At 39.9% G+C, this 16,946-nt stretch overlaps 1 protein-coding gene across 17 annotated transcripts in view; it reads right to left on the bottom strand.

The window, feature by feature from the left end:
- fhod3b (formin homology 2 domain containing 3b) overlaps positions 1–16,946 on the bottom strand; it is a 612,757-nt gene that overhangs the window by 126,938 nt on the left and 468,873 nt on the right. For 5 of the 17 annotated variants that reach the window (XM_072560542.1, XM_072560537.1, XM_072560541.1 and 2 more), the window contains 3 exons: positions 11,741–11,845; positions 10,866–11,294; positions 7,353–7,424 (listed from right to left, as the gene is read on the bottom strand). The exons of 8 other annotated variants lie outside the window; for them this stretch is intronic. In XM_072560542.1, coding sequence (XP_072416643.1) covers positions 7,353–7,424; positions 10,866–11,294; positions 11,741–11,845 — 606 coding nt within the window. The remainder of the gene's footprint in view (positions 1–7,352; positions 7,425–10,865; positions 11,295–11,740; positions 11,846–16,946) is intronic. 4 more of the 17 variants (XM_072560543.1, XM_072560546.1, XM_072560550.1 and 1 more) reach the window with 2 other exon arrangements.

Consider the following 16,946-nt stretch of genomic DNA (forward strand, 5'->3'; position numbering starts at 1 on the left):
TTTAACAACAGTATGGCGTGATCAATATTAATGTAACTGCATCCATTTGTTCAAACATACTGTTTAATTAAGGATGTCATGTTACAGCGCCTTGCAATTTTATATTGTTCATTCATACTTAACAATCACCGATCACGGTAAGGCACATTAAATGAAAGGACCAAAAGGATACAAGTTCCTTCCAATGTATCAGTCAGTGAAGGCTATTCCTTAGGCTAACATGTATCGAGGCTGTTATTAACGTGGGTTAAGCTGATACATGCATAAAATGCTAAGTGTGAACTTGAGGAAATGTTTTCTCAGAAGAATGGCAAGAGAAACGGTTGCTTTTGGTTGAGGCATTTCATCAGATTGTGGCTACACTAATTTTCTGTAAGGTCATGGTTGGTGAACCGATTTGGCAATGTCACAGTCAAGGTGCTTGATTTACAAACCAGAAGTGTGTTTGGTTTATGAGCATTAAATCTGGCACCCCCATTTTTGATGGCTTTATGAACCCACAGCTGAAATGCCAAAGAGGAAACGCCACAATGTCTTAGCTCCCCAAGTGGCTGATCACATACCAAATAAGATATTGCACCCAGGGGTCTATTAAGCCTCCAATTTCATAGTACAATATCAGAGTTCAACTGTTTCGAATAAAAACTATGTGCATTTCACTACTTCAGATTTTTACAAAAATGTTAAGCTCAAACAACCTAAAATACACATAATCTATAACACAAGGCGGCAAATGGATTGTGTTCGGTGCAGTTTAGATCACATAACTATTGCACCATTTGACAATAACACATTATGAAGGAAGAGTTTCCAACATCCTTTCAGCATCAGAAGGAACCTTTGTCAAGCTCCTCATATTCCTTTAATGGAACAATTGATTAGAGGAATAATACTGAAGACTATTATGAAATAAAAGTGATAGATGATCACAGGAAGAATACATCTGATCTGAGAAATACTGCCTGCTTTCTGAGACAGTTATTTCATGCCAATTGTTTTCTTTGTGAACTTATTAATCTTTTTACAGACTGCTAAATTCCGTGCATTGCTTTGAATTTAAACAAAATTCCCATAATTGAGAAAATCACTTGTAAATGGATACTGCTGTTTTTCATCTGGGGTTAATATTGAATTATATAATCAGGTAAACCTAATGAAATATAATGCAGAAATCACAAAAAATGTAAACATTAATGGAATGCTCAACCAATCCAAACTAAGCAAACATCATTTTGTTTCTGAAGTGAGGCGGGGGCTTACAGACTTTGTCTGATGAGATCATGGCCTACATTTCTCTGTGGTACAAGATTCTTTGCGTTTTACAATTCTGTCACAAAACAAAGCAAGTCATTCAGGTCCCCAAACTTTCAATCGATCTTAAAAGAATAAAAACCTCTTATAACAAATGCACACACAATTGAATTCAGCATCTTGCATTATTTCATCAACATAGCTCCCAACAATCCATCCTGCAATTGGAAGGCAAACATCAGCAGGAAGATTTCTCCTTGGCATCTCCAGCTAATTTTTTGGCCCAGCCAACACGGAGGCTGATTCAAATTATGGGTTTTATGTGCACAAGGTAAGGAGCCACATTTCAACTCCTACACTTTATTGCTTTCACAGAAAGCATATGGAAGCCACATTTGCACAGTGCGGCTAAGTGCTGCAGAATAGAACCTTCTACTAATATCTACAGTTCACAGACACATTGCAATTACAAGGTCTGATGGTATGATTGAGCTGCAGGAAGAGGGTGCACAGAATCACAGTTTAACAGATCTGAGTACCAAAATACTGCATGTAAAAGGATGTAGTTGTAAGCTGAACTTGGGCACTAAGACTTCAAGGACTACAACATGTTGTCGACGGAAGACAATTTCCGGCTGTCCCTACTTCACAGTCTTTGAAATATTTCCCTTGTAACAACAACAATCATGGGGAAGAAATGACTAGTTTATGGTAGGAACACTGCATCAGGTACATCACAACCAGGTGGAGTGGAGATTCAACAGTCAGCCTTGACCCTACTCAGAAGTTATCGCATCAAAGCAGCCCTTCACCTGAAGTGTGGCAGTCCAGGGATCCCACAGTGTTGTTAGAAGGGGAATCAAAGATTTCAATTAAGTAACAGTGAAAAAACGCAGCAATACAGTTTAAAGTCTTGATGGTGAGTGGCTTGGAGGGGCACTTGTAGTTGCTGGTGTACCCATGCATCTGCTGCTCTCGTCCTTCTGTGTGAGACAACAGTTTGGAAGCTTATGTCAAGGATAGCTTGGTGGGATGCTGCTGTGCCCCTTTTAGACAGTGAAAATGGCTGCCGCTCAAGGATGCAGTGAGTGCTTAAGGTGGTGAATGGGCTGCCAGTCGAAGGTGGAGAGCTTCTAGTTTTTCTGGAGCTGCACTCATTTAGACAAATGAAGATTATTCCATCACACTTGTGCCTTGTAGATGTGGACAGACATTGGAGAATCTGGGTGGTGAATTAGTTTCTGGAAGATTCTTAGCCTCTAACCTGCACTTGTAGCCATAGTAACTATAATAGCTAGTCCAGTTCGGTTTCTGGTCAATGGTAACCCCCTCTCCCAGAATGTTGATAATGATGCAGTCAGTGATAGTGATGCCATTGAATGTCAAGGGGCGATGGTTAGAATCTCTGTTAGTGGAGAGAGTCATTGCTTGGCACTTCTGTGGCACAAGTATTACTTGCCACTTACCAGGCCACATCTGGATATTATCTAGGTATTGCTGCATTTGGGCATAAACTGCTTCAGTATCTGAGGAGCTTTGAAAGCTGATGAATATTGCTGAGTAAGTCATCAGCACATAGCCCTACATCTAACCTTATAGAAGGAAGGTCATTGATGAAGCAGCTGAAGATGGTTGGCCCTAGAATACTACCCTGAGAAATCCTGCAGAGATGCCCTGAGATGACTGACCTCCAACAATCACAACCACTTTCCTTTATGCTAGGTATGACTAACATTATTGGAGAGTTGCCTCCCCCCCCCCCCCCTCCATTTCCATCAATATTAGTGTTGTGAGGGCTTCTCAGTTGAATGTGGTCTTGATGTCAAGAGCTGTCACTCTCACCGCATCTCTGGAATTCAGTCTGTGCATCGACCAAGTCTCTGATGAGGTCAGAACCTCAGTGGCCCAGGCAGAACTCAAAGCTACTTGATAGTACTGTTTATGCCATCTTCCATTTTCTTTACTGATGGTCAAGAGTAACTTACTGGGGTTGTAAATGACCAGCTTGAATACATCCTATTGTGGGATTCTGTACCCCTGAAGGTGTAGAAATTCAGTCGGAGTATGGTTAAAGTAGAGGTTGAATGATTTTTGATTATCAATAATGTTACGGGTTATGAGGATAGCTATGAGGCGTTTAAGTGTTCAAAATGTCAAGTTTGTATAAAATGGCAGAGCAGGCTCAAAGGGCTGAATGGCCTACTCTTGTTCCTATAACTTAAAATGAAGAACAGATGATCCACAAAACTCCCTCAAATTGAACAAGTTGGTCAACCATTTGCAGTTTGCCAAAATTTGCTGAACGCATTTTTCTTTCTACTCAATAGGACTCTGACAAGGACCATTATCAGCTCAGAACTTACACAGAAGCTAAGCTATTTTAAATACCATAACTGTCTGTAATGTAATGACCAAGGCAGCTTTGGACAGCATAGCTATCAGACAGCCTGCAGGTGTTGCATGTGGAAATGACACTGCTTCATTCAACTAATGCAATTTGCACTCTTAAATCTGGCTTCTTAAATCATTAGATTTGGAGTAGCGTATTTTGTAAACCTGATCCTCACCCACAAGAAAGGGAAGTAGATGAAAGGGAATTTGATTAGCAGAATACACAATCAGATTGCATTGTGTGTGCTTCAGACACCTAGCAATGTTGGAATAATATGAGTTTATGCCCATAAAAACCTCCTTAAATTGTAGGGCAGCAAAATGAACAAATTTCTAAGGTGCATATCTACAATATGGGAACAATGAAGGAGAGAGCACAGCTGAAGACAACATAGTTATACACATCTCTCTCTTTTGGAAAGTTACAAAGGTTAAATATTGTACAGAATGTTATCATACAACAACGGTAGAGGGCTGTAGACTCATGGATTGTTCCAGTGAAACCCTCATTGACAATCACACAAACTCCATTTTTGGAAAAAGAGTGAACGCGATTGTGTTAGTTGGTGGAGAACCTTCATAGGTTGAAGGAGATGATGCTTAGGTAGTTAATCAAGGGACAGTGCTGTACATAAACCTTCTTTGATATTGGCTGTGAATTTCATGATATATTACGCTTGAAGAGTGCAATGCAGATTAACGAGAATGCTGAGGTGGTTGAAAGTGTTAAATTACGAGGACACTTTGTACAGACCAGGCTTGCGGTCCCCTCGATATACATAGAACAATACAGCACAGTACAGGCTCTTTGGCCCTCTATGTTGTGCCAACCTTTTATCTGACTTAAAATTAGACTAACCTATGTACGCTTCATTGTACTATCATCCATGTGCCTATCCAAGAGTCGCTTAAATGTCCCTAATGTATCTCACTCTACTGCCACCACTGGCAGTGCATTCCACGCACCTACCACTCTTTGTGTAAAGAATCTCTGACATTTTCCCTAGACCTTCCTCCATTCATCTTAAAATTATGCCCCCTCATGATAGATATTTCCACCCTGGGAAAAAAGTACCTGGCTATCCACTCTATCTATGCCTCTCATCATCTTGTACACCTCTATCAAGTCACCCCTCATCCTTCTTTGTCCAAATGAGAAAAGCCCTCGCTCCCTCACCCTTTCTTCATAAGACAGTCCAAGCAGCATCCTGGTAAATCTCCTCTGCACCTTCTCTAAAGCTTCCAATCCTTCCTATAAATGAGGCGACCAGAACTTAACTCAATATCCCAAGTGTGGTTTAACCAGGGCTCTATAGAGCTGCAGCATAACCTCACGACTCAAACTCAATTCCCCCCCACCCCCACCTCCAGCTCCAGCTCACAAAAGCCAACAAACCATGCACCTTCTTGACAACTCCATCAACCTGCATGGAAACTTTGAGGGATCTAGGGACATGAACCCCAAGATCCCTCTGTTCCTCCACACTGCCAAGAATCCTGCCCTTAACTCTGCATTCTGAATTTCAATTTGACCTTCCAAAGTGAATCACTTTGCACTTTTTCAGGTTGAATTCCATCTGCCACCTGTCAACCCAGTTCTGCATCCTGTCAATGCCCCTTTGCAACCTAAAACAACCCTCCACACTAACCACAACTCCACCAACCTTTGTGTCGTTGGCAAACTTACTAACCCACCATTCCACTTTCTCATCCAACTCATTTATAAAAACCACAAAGCGCAGAGGTCCCAGTACTGATCCACCACTGGTCACCAAGTTCCATGCTGAACACTTTCCATCTATCACCACCCTCTGTCTATGGGCCAGTCTGTACCCAGACAGCCAGATTTACAATTGGATGTATCCAATGCATCCTTACTTTCTGAATGAGTCTTCCATGGGGAACCTTAACAAACACCTCGCTAAAATCCACGTACACTACAGTTATGCTGTACCTTTATCAATGTGTTTTGTCACACCCTCAAAGAATTCAATAAGGTTTGTGAGGCATGACTTGCCCCTCACAAAGCCATGCTATCACAAATAAAACTACGGCTTTCCAAATAATCATAAATCCTGTCTCAGAATCCTCTCCGATACTTTATCCACCACAGATGTGAGACTGACTGGCCTGTAATTCCCAAGGTTATTCCTATTCCCTTTCTTGAACAAGGGAATAACAGTTGCCACCCTCCAATCATCTGAAACTATTCCAGTGGACAGTGAGGAGGCAAAGATGACCAAAGGCGCAGCAATCTGTTCCCTTGCTTCCTGTAGTAACCTAGGGTATATCTCACCTGGCCCAGTGGATTTATCTACTTCCATGATTTTCTAAATTTTCAGCACATCTTCCTTCTTAACATCAACCTGTTTCATGCTGACCTCAGGAATGTCAAGGTCCCTCTCAGTGGTGAATACTGAAGCAAAGTATTCATTAAAAGGACCTCCCCTACCTCCTCCAACTCCAGGTGCAAGTTCCCTCCACTATCCCTGATCAGCCCTACCCTCACACTGGCCATCCTGTTGCTCCTTGACTTTAAACATTCTATATTCTATACATGATCTTCATGAACCAGTAGTTCAAGATAACCAAAAGGAGTTGACAGTGGTTAGAGAGAAAGAAAACATTTCCTCTGGTGATGGAAATCCAGAAAAATGGGCTGTAACCTTACAATTTTAGAATGAAGAAGTTCAGAGGTGATTTAGGCAGTACTTTTTCTCACAGTGGGTAGTGAACTTGGTACTTGCTCTCCAGAAAAGACTGCAAAGTGTAGGTCAATTGAAGATTTCAAATTTGAGAATAGCAGAAACAAGATGGGCAAATGGAATTAAGTTGCAGATCTGCAGATGTGACATTGCAATTGAGATGTGAAGGTTTTAATGGCGTACTCTTGTTACTCCATGGATATTTCCCATCATGCATATGGTTCCCAAATGCCAACTCATCAACACTTACTAGTAGTCATGACCACAGACCTTTGCTCCTTCCCAAAAACGCAAAGTTCGTATTAACTCCGACTGCTATGTACAAAGTATAAAAGGCTTCATTATCATTATTTACAACAGCACCAGGAAACATTCACACTACACAGCATGATTCAAACCCAGTAAATGGTGTCACTGCAAAGCTTGGACACTCCAACTGGACACATTGAAAATGGCAAATTCAATCTGCTTAAGTAATAGCAAAGTTAAAAATGGATGAAAACAACCACTCCAATTTCAGAACATGAATTATGCTAAATCTCACACTTATTGTCAAGAAATCAGAGTGAATATTTGCTTTTTTTCCTCTCTCTCACATATTTGCAAACATTTTTGCTTGGGCAACTTCTTTTGGGAGCCTTTAGCATTCATGAAATCGCAATTGTGTCGTTATAAGACAGGCATTAAGTTGTTAACCTTGGTGTTCTTAAGTCTGCTTCCAAATCATACAGAAAAATTTGATACTCAATGTAAAACTATGCCCATTCCAAATTGCTCCTTTTAGCAGCTGATTATGCTCATTTATATTATTAAGAGCAACATCATTCAAAAAGGGAGTTTTACACTGTGATAATGGACAATTAAATCCATAAGTACAAACCTAGGAGCCCACCTCAAACACAATTTTATCAGTTCAGAGAGAAGCACTGTAGACTGTGTAGCTTCCAATGATAGCAACATGCTGCTTTTTTCCAAATGAAAGGAAGAGATATTTTGAAGACCCACCTATTAGAAGACCTGGAGGTATAAGGTTCAAAGGTATCAGTGTATTTGTTCATGTAGGAAGATTCCAGCTGACTGTAAACAGAAACAGAGAAGCTGAAAGTGAATAAAGAGGAGAAATTTCAACAGTAGAACAACAATAAAACTGAGGCATGTGAAAGGATAGTTGTGAAGTAATGTTTTCTATTGCTTCAGGCCTCCTTCAAAGCATAATAAACTTGATCTCAATTTCAATATTGACCTAAGCATTCAAATTAATAAGGCTCAAGTGGATCAGTTGCCATATTTGATTTGGTATTGAATAGTAGAAAAAGGGACATGTATAAACAAAGTATAAATTAAAAGAGGCCAGATTTAGGCAGGATAAAGGGGTGTTTCAGACCTCTGAAAAAAGATAAAGCAGCCTCTTTAATTGGCACATGATCTATTATCATAAACATTTACTCCCTTCATCACCAACACATATAACATGGTATATCATAAACAAGATACAACAGTTAGCTTTGACAGCATCTTCCAAACCTGTAACCTCCATCACTTAAATGAACAAGCCTAGCAGGTGCAGGCATCATCATCATTTGCAAGTTCCCCTCAAAGCCATACTATCCTGACTTGCAACTATGTCTCTGTTTCTGCACTGTTGCTGGGTCAAAATTCTGGAAGCCCCACTCTAACCCCAATGAGTGCATCTATACCAAAAGTACTGAAGTTGTTCAAAATGTTGGCTGACCATCACGTTCATCTTCCACCTGGGCAGCCTACAGCCCAGACAACGCAACACTGGAGAATTCAATTTCAAATAATCTCCCTTCCCCCTACACCCTTCCACTCCTCCCAGCCACCTACCAGATTTGTTCCTCCCATTGACCGACCAAGTTGTACCTTCTGCCTGTCTTCACCAATCTCCAATTTACCACCCTGCCCCCCACCCCCCATCCCAACAGGCAGTGCCACCCAAAACTTCAACTTCTCCTCCTCCTGATGCTGCCGGGCTTGCTGTGTTCTTCTAGCCTAATGCTTGTCCATAATGTTCCCAAGGGCAATTATGGATGGGCTTTTAATGTTGGTCTTGCCAACAATGTTTATATCCCTTGAACACACTGGTAAAAGTAGTCATATTAGGAATGGTTTACCAAGCTCAAGGGCAAGGAACATCTGTAATTGTAATGCCAATTTTCAGTTATATCTTGAAGAAATACATCGTCAGACCGAACTGCTGGAAAAGGAGGATCATCATCAAAGACTGATCAGTCACCTTTTTGTTAACCATGAGATTTTCTACATTTGAAACTCATTCAACATTGTTACAAGAATGACTCAATCCTTGTATCTTCAAAAGTATCAAGACAAAGTACAGCAACTAAGGCAAATGTCAGATGTCAGTCATTTGTCATCATGTTGGAAGGAAAAGCCATACAATGACATACTAAATATCAAGACGAAGAAATTGACCATTTCACTTTGCACTTTACAATGTAAAAAGGACCAACACCTCAACTAGACCATCAACATATCAAAGACAAAACATATCAGTTAGCTTCATTACCTTGGGCAGTATATTGAATGGGCTCAGGATATTTTAAGCATTTAGAACTTAATGCTGTTTGAATCAACACATCATCAAACACCACCAATACCATCTTTAGAATTCTTCAAGAGTCCTCATTTAAGTTGTTGATATTATTATTGAGACTACTTACATTACTGGTGGGCAGAAACCATTTACATTGGTATGGAGAAACTAAATACAATCAATCAATCGTCTGCACTGATATGTTGTGATGTATAACAGTCTTTCTAAAGGATTATGTAGGCTTAACCAAAATTGCTTGAACAAAACGAGACTCAATAGCATTGTAGCATTTTCACTTGATTCCCACATCATGTACTTGTTTGGAACTTTGCTGATAGAATGGTAACATTAAGTCACATTTATGCAGCGGTTCAAAACCAAATTAGTCCGATCTTGTCAAAGCGTGTTTCGATGCAAGATCATCATTCTGAAAATTAATTTCTGTCCACAGATGCTGCCTGATCTGTTGAGTACTATTAGCATTTTCCCCCGAGTTGAGATTTCCAGCACAGAGTCATAGAGTTGTGCAGAAGCCGACCCTCCAGTCTAACCCATGCATGATAAACAGATATTCTAAATTAATCTAAAAATTCGCTAGCACTTGGCCCATATTCCACTAAACCTTTCCTATTCATATATCCATCCAGATGCCTTTTAAATGTTGTAATTGTACCAGCCTCCACCACACCCTTTGGCATCTCTTTCTATACACGCACCACCCTCTGCATGAAAGAATTGCCTCTCAGGTCCCATTTTATCTTTCCCATCCCACTTTAAATCTATACTGTCTGGTTTTAGACGCTTCTACCCCCTGGGGAAAAGACCTTGGCTATTCATAGTATCCATGCCCCTCATAATTTTATAAACTTCTAGAAGGTCACCCCTCAACCCCGGACATTCCAGGGAAAATAGCCGCAGCTTATTCAACCTTTGCCTATAGCTCAAACTCTCCAACCCTGGCAACATCCTTGTAAATCTTTTCAGCATCTTTCATGTTTAACATCAACATTTGTTTAGGGGGGGATATGATTTGGATTTGAAACACAATTTTTTTCAATAAGTTTTGAGGAAGTTTAATATTTGTAATACAAATTGTATATGCTAAAATAAAAGCAGAATTATGAAAATGCTGGAAATCTGAAACATAAATGAGAAGTGTCAGAAAACATTCTGCAGATCAAGCATCATCTCTTGTGTGTGAAACAGTGAAGCTATCCACTTGGTAGGAAAATACCTCAAAACTTTACAGGACTTAAAGATTTAGGGACGAAAACACATTTGCGAGCATTGAAGGTCATAAACTGTAATAATTTCAAATAGAGATAAAATAGCAAAACAAATTCACTTCAAAATTGACCACTGGGTCACCAAGAGTCATCTAAGTTTCTGTTCCTTTTATACATGGAAACAAGGATATAACTTGTGATCCCATCCAACACTGTTCGCATTTGTTAACTTTTTATTTTATAGATTTTCCTTCTCAAATGCTACTAAGTATCGTAAGCTCAAGCCCACAGTTTCACTGAGGAACGGAACGTAGTTATCCCTTTGTTTTACAGGTATTGCTGAGATTGCACCTCGAAGTCAAACATGCTGGGAACAGAAACTTTGTGTACTCTCAAATTTACACTGATCATCAGGTCCCTTGGATGAACAGCTCCTTCCCCCAATTCCTGAGCATGCACCTTTACCTCCGAAAGGCATGGATGCATCCGCATTCAAAGAGCAGTCATGAAATAAAAGGTGGGGAGGGAATTTAATACAGCAGGGATTGGAAAGTACCATGTAAACACAAATTTGACCAAGCTGGTGTTTGGTGGTCAGGTAGTTAGCAAACTGACAAAACACCTAAGCCATTGACTAAAAACTAGTACAACTTAAGAACACGCTTCGAAAAAAAATTAACAAATTAGAACACACACAAAACAAAAAGGCTAATCTACCTGCTTTCCCTCATTTCTGCTTCTTTGTCTTTAACTCTTTTAGGAGTTTCACCCAGATCGTAAGAAAACAGGTGGAAAGGTGTATGGATGAGATACGGCAACTTCTCAACACTTGGAGATAAAGCTGGAGTAACATTTGCTGATGAATCTTGAGAACTGTTTTGTGAAACAGCTGATGATTGATGGATGACAATAGATGATGATGGTGATGAAGAAGAAGAAAATGATGACGGTTGCAAATGAGGTTGGTAATCGTTGAGAGAGATACGTGACTGAGGAGAGCAGCTAGATGGCAGGCTGTTTAGTTCAGGAGTCTGGAAATGGCTGGAAGATCCTTCCCCTTCAGGCACAGGGATAAAGCTCGCTACATACTTTGAACTCTGGAAACTACTTTCTGAATGTTCAATTTCTGCATCTGGCTTCAACTCACTGGGAGGAGAAAGGGATGAAGAGATAGGAAGGATGGAAAGATTAGAGTAGAAACAAAATTTAAAAAAAAGAATATTTGAAAATTGAATTAAAAATGCAGTTGAAAACATTAAAGCAATCTTTTGAAGATGTAAGCATTTTAAATACAATCTGCGTTATTTCATAATTAACCTTATTTTATTTGCAGTTTGAAGTAAATTGTAACTATCAAATTACATGATACCAGAGGTCATGTTCCTTCATTTTGAGAAGGCCTCACAAGATCTAAATGCTTTATATTAACAGTGAAGTCTTTGGTGGTAGGCAGTTTTATCCAAAAACATTTGATGCAAGGACTTGTGAAATCAAGTCATCTATCCACCAGATGGTTACAATTATCGGATATTAAACATACACCAAACTCCATGGTTAAATCTGATAGGAATCATCAAATTTAGTCCTAATACCTTTCCTGACCCTGACAAGAGGGATCATCTTCCCTCTCATCCTCAGTATTAGATTCAGTAACTGGCTGCTCTTCTTCAGGTTCTTCCTCTTCGTATTCCTCGTCTCTGTTTATGGAATGAGGCAGAGGAAAACAAATGATGCAGAGAGACAGTAAGAATGAGTAAGTGAAAAGGATTAAGGCAGAATGACAGTAACACATACAGGCAAACGACAATGAATTGAAAGGAACATGAGGCACTCCAAACAGTGCTGAGCAATGGAACTACTTGCATTGCATTCTGTGCGATGGCCTTAAAAGGGCTAAACATTGATAAAGCATGTAGAAAAAGAATTGAGCGCCCAGAGTGAGTTTACATGGAAGAATGAGCCGTAAGTGAAAACGTTGATAACTGTTGCCTACCTCATCATTTAATGCAAAGTTGATGTTATCTTCCTGAAATCATTTTGATATCCCATTAACAGCATATTGGATTGTCACAGGAAATAAGTGACAAGACAGTTATTAAAACTGAAGGAATCCTGAGTTTTACAATCTGCAAGAGTAACAGCTAAAGTGCCACATGAACCTCAGATTAATTACAGCTTTGCAATTTCTCTGCTGCAATTTTTAATCTTGTGTGCATACATGGGATTAAAACATGACGTTTATTGCTCACTGGCCAGTACTGAATGATAAAAACAGCTGTGGCTTTTCATGTCCATAAATGACAAAAATATTTTAATCATGCTGTATACAATGATCATCTCCTCTGTGTACCAACAACATTTAAGAACATCAGTGAAGCTAATTTATCAATCTTTTTAAAAAAAAAATCTTGCATGTGCACTTGTGCATTGCGTATAATGAGAATGTCATCTAAACAACCGGTCATGGGAGGCACCAGAGTCAAAGCAAACCTTGACCCAAGAGCACTTTCTTGCAGAAATTGCTGCATTATGAAGGATATTCCCTTTCTTTCCCTGATTATTTGAGCTGAAACTGGGTCTCCCCAGCCTGTATGGGGCATACAAGGTGGGAGTGGGAGGAGGGAAGGGAGGGAGTGAGGATGAGGAAAAGCAAATTACTAATGGTTATATTAGGGGGGAATCTCACAATAACATTCAGTATTTAATGAAACCCCTTTTCCAAATTTCTATGAGATGCAGCAATACATTTTCAGATCAGGACAGCACAGTGGCTAGCACAGCTACTTCACAGCGCTAGGGACCCATGTTCGATACCATCCTTGGGTGAATGTTACTGTAGAGTTTGCACATTTCCCCTGTGTCTGCATGGAGCTCCAGTTTCTTTTCACAATCCAAAGATGTGCAGGCTAGGTGGATTGGCCATGGGAAATGCAGGATTACAGGGATGGAGTTGGGTCTGGCTGGGATGGTCTTTGGAGGGTCGGTGTTGACTCAATGGGCCAAATGGCCTGCTTCCACACTGTAGGGTTCTATGATTCAATGATACCTGGCTCTAAGTTTACATTCACCATCCAGTACAATACCTGCAAAGGTTATCTGGACAGTTTAAAGAAAACCCTCTTCTTTTTAATGCTGTATAGCAATTGGAAATTAACGACGTAAAATTAAACCTGCGTTATCACAAATCAGAAACCTCACTTATTTAAGCAGATTCAACAATCCAAGCTCACACAAGCAATTATAATAATAGAGCTAATAAAGCACTACAGTCAATGCAAAGAGAGTACTGGAATTTCTCTTCAATTCAAGCTGGCATCTGTTTCTCTGCAGGCCTATGAAAACCAAAAGCTAGCCCATGGCTAGTAGGCAGCATGCATTCATTCTCTCTAGTGTCTTTTTTTACTAGCTCTGAGGTTCCACAGGATGAGTTGTGCTGTTTTTGCATATGTCTATCGGAGGTCATGTAGTATAAATCTTGCATAAAACCCAGAGTACAGTTTTTGGGGAAGACAGAGATTGGGGTGTTGTTTTTAAAAAGAAGTCTGCCTGAAGTCTAGGGAGCAGTGTACAGTTTGAAAATTTGGAATTAGAATTAGCTTTACTGGCACATACATTCACCTGAATACAGTGAAAAGTCTTCAAGTCACCACTTAGGATACCAGCTTAGATACAAAAGATACCTCGGTACAGATTCTGAAGTTCAAATTCTTGGGAAAAAATTAGAAAAATAAAGGAACAAAAAAATCCAGCATTACAGACCTTTATGCCATTTTGGAAATAAATGTACAAAATCAGAAGAATAAATTTGACAAAGAAATAAAAAGCTCAGGATAACAGTCCTTCCAACCCAGTCCACAGAAGGCTTCATCTTGAGGGTCTCAAGGGTGCACGGAGCAAAACGTCATGTCATACTTTAGCCTACTTTCTCTTTTTTAAAAACAATAAGATCGACTAGCGCCATAGAGATGTACAGCATGGAAACAAACCCTTTGGTCCAACTCATCTATACCAATCAGATATCTTAATCTAATCTAGTCCCATTTGCCAGCACTTGACCCACATCCCCCTAAACCCTTCCTATTCATTTACCCATTCAAATGTCTTTTAATTGTTGCAATTGTAACAGCGTCCATCACTTCCTTCTGACAGCTCATTCCATACACACACCACCCTCTGCGTGAAAACGTTGCTCGTTGGGTCACTTTAAAATTTTTCCGCTCTCACTCTAAACCTATGCCTTCTAGTTCTGGACTCCCCCTATTTACCCTGTCCATGCTCCTCATAATTTTATAAACTTCTGTAAAGGTCACTCTTCGGCCTCCGAGGCTCCAGGGAAAACAGCCCCAGCCTATTCAGCCTCTCCCTATAGCTCAAACCTTCAACCCTTGCAACATCCTTGTAAATCTTTCTGAATCCTTTCAAGTTTCACAACATCCTTCTGATAGAAAGGGAGACCAGAATTGCACACAATGGTTCAGCCATTACTGCAATAATGTCTTGTACAGCTGCAACATGACCTCCAACTCCTATACTTGATGCCCTGCCCAATAAAGGAAAGCATTCCAAACACCACATTCGCTATCCTATCTATATGCAACCAGGAGTGGGGTTTTCTATCTAACAGAGAGGAATGGTAGGAGCTCTGGCCTCTCGTGTACACTTCCAATGCTTCATGGAATTCTAGAATGCACTGAACAACATTGCAGGTTATGGTGAAACAGGGGGTAGTTCACCGATGAGGAGGTGGCTTTTGTACCTGATATTGACAATGCACCAGTGTTGGAGAAAATGCATTCAGTAACAGTGAGGGAAGTGACAGCAGAATTTGTAGATGAATTGACTGTAGTTTTTCTGTCTTTTCTGGACTCAAGGGTAGTGAGAGGGATTTAAAATGTTATTCCCTCATTCAATAAGCACGCAAAGGTACACTGACCAACAACTGGCCAATCAGCTTAATCTTGGTAATGGTGAAAAACTTTGAAAATCACAGGAACAAGAGTAGGCCATTTAACCTCTCAAGCCCGTTCCACCATTCAGAGAGATCAGAGTTGCTCTGTGGCCTAGGATCCATGTGCTTGTCTTTGACCCTTATCCTTTAATACCTTTGCTTAAGAAAAATGTATCAACCTCAGATTTAACTGATCTAGCATCTACTACTCTTTGTGGTGGACAGTTCCAGACATCATTGCATATAGAAGTATTTCCTACTATTGCTCTTGAACAGCCTGGCCTTAGTTTTTAAGACTATGGCCTCTGGTTCTAGGATTGCCAACCACTAGAAGTAGTTTCTCTTTATCTACCCTGTCTTTTCTTGTTAATATTTTGAAGGCTTCAATCAATTCACTCTGTAATTTCTAAATTCTCAAGAAAACAGGCCTAATTTGTATAATCTCTCCTTAGAAGTGCACCCTAAAAGCCCAGGCATCAGTCGAGTAATGTTTGAACTCTCTCCAAGGCCAATATTTTCTTCTTAAGGTGTGATGTCCAGTTCTGCTCACAGTACTCCAAGTGAAAGTTTCTGGAAATAATCATTTGAAAGAACTGAATAGACACTTGGGTAATAATATTGGTTCATTAAAGAAATCCAGCAGAGATTTGTTGAGGTCATATGATATTTAACTAAGTGACTTGTGATTTTTTTTTGAGGGTAATGACATTAATAGCATACGTGGCCTTTAAAAGAGTTGGTAAAGTGTCAAATAACTGACTTTTGAGCAAAGTTAAAGTTTGTAGGATAAAAGGGACAGGAGCAATTTGGATACAGAATTTGCTGAGTGACAGCCAACAGAGAAAATGCATAGTTAATACATGTTTTTTGGGCTGGAGGCTTCCAGCAGAGTTTCTCAGGAGTTGAAATTGGGACCTCTTTTCTTCCCAATTGACAGAGACCTTGGTGTAGGGAGCACAATTTTAAAACTTGCTGATGTTAGCATTCACTAGACAAAACTCCATTGTCTGCTCTGAATGCAGCATTATTCCCAAAGCAAACAGGGGAATTTCCCTGGCTTCATGACCAATATCTATACTTTAATTACTAAGATGGTAATTTGCTGTTTCGAAAGAGCTAGCTGTGCACAAATTTCAGAGCAGGGAAACGCTGCACACGATGTCTTCATTAGCCGCAAATTGCTTTGTGACATCCTGAGAACTTGAAAGGGTGCTGTATAAATGCAGGTCTTTATTTCCTGGTATGAGCCAAGGTGGCCCTAAGTGTTACTTTCAGGAATCACTCTTGAAGCTATTCCCCACGTACCAGAATGCATCTGAAAAGGTGCCTCCGCATACCAGAAAAGAAAATGACACGTAAGCTTTCAAAAGTTTTTGTCCTTTGTTATTTTGATTTCCAAGTGTCAGGTTGACAGGCTGGGTACATTAGAAATTCAGGTTTGTGGCACTTTTGATTTTACCTCTATTTGAATTAAGCAGTGTTACCATTTTATTTAAAACAGATGAAATTGCAGGATCTCAGTAAAAGTAATCCACTCCCAAAATTGCCCCCTCATTCCACTTTATTCAATTTACAATGGAAGGACTGGTACATTACCCAGACACCAGCTCCCTAGCCACATTTAAATATTGGCTGCATATTAACTATCAACAGCATAATTATCAGTTGACCCTTCTGGCTACAGCACACATCACGTGCACAGTATTTCCAAAATTTACAGGCAACATTGGCTCACATTTGGGGGACACCTACTTATGAATGAGGCAATTGGTTCATAGCAGAAAGTCAGAAAATGATCTCTACAAATTAAGAATGATCAAATTCGGTTAATATAGAGAACTATGCTGGCT

This window comes from Chiloscyllium punctatum, chromosome 41 (genome assembly GCF_047496795.1).
Source record: "Chiloscyllium punctatum isolate Juve2018m chromosome 41, sChiPun1.3, whole genome shotgun sequence".
NCBI classification, from domain to species: Eukaryota; Metazoa; Chordata; class Chondrichthyes; order Orectolobiformes; family Hemiscylliidae; genus Chiloscyllium; species Chiloscyllium punctatum.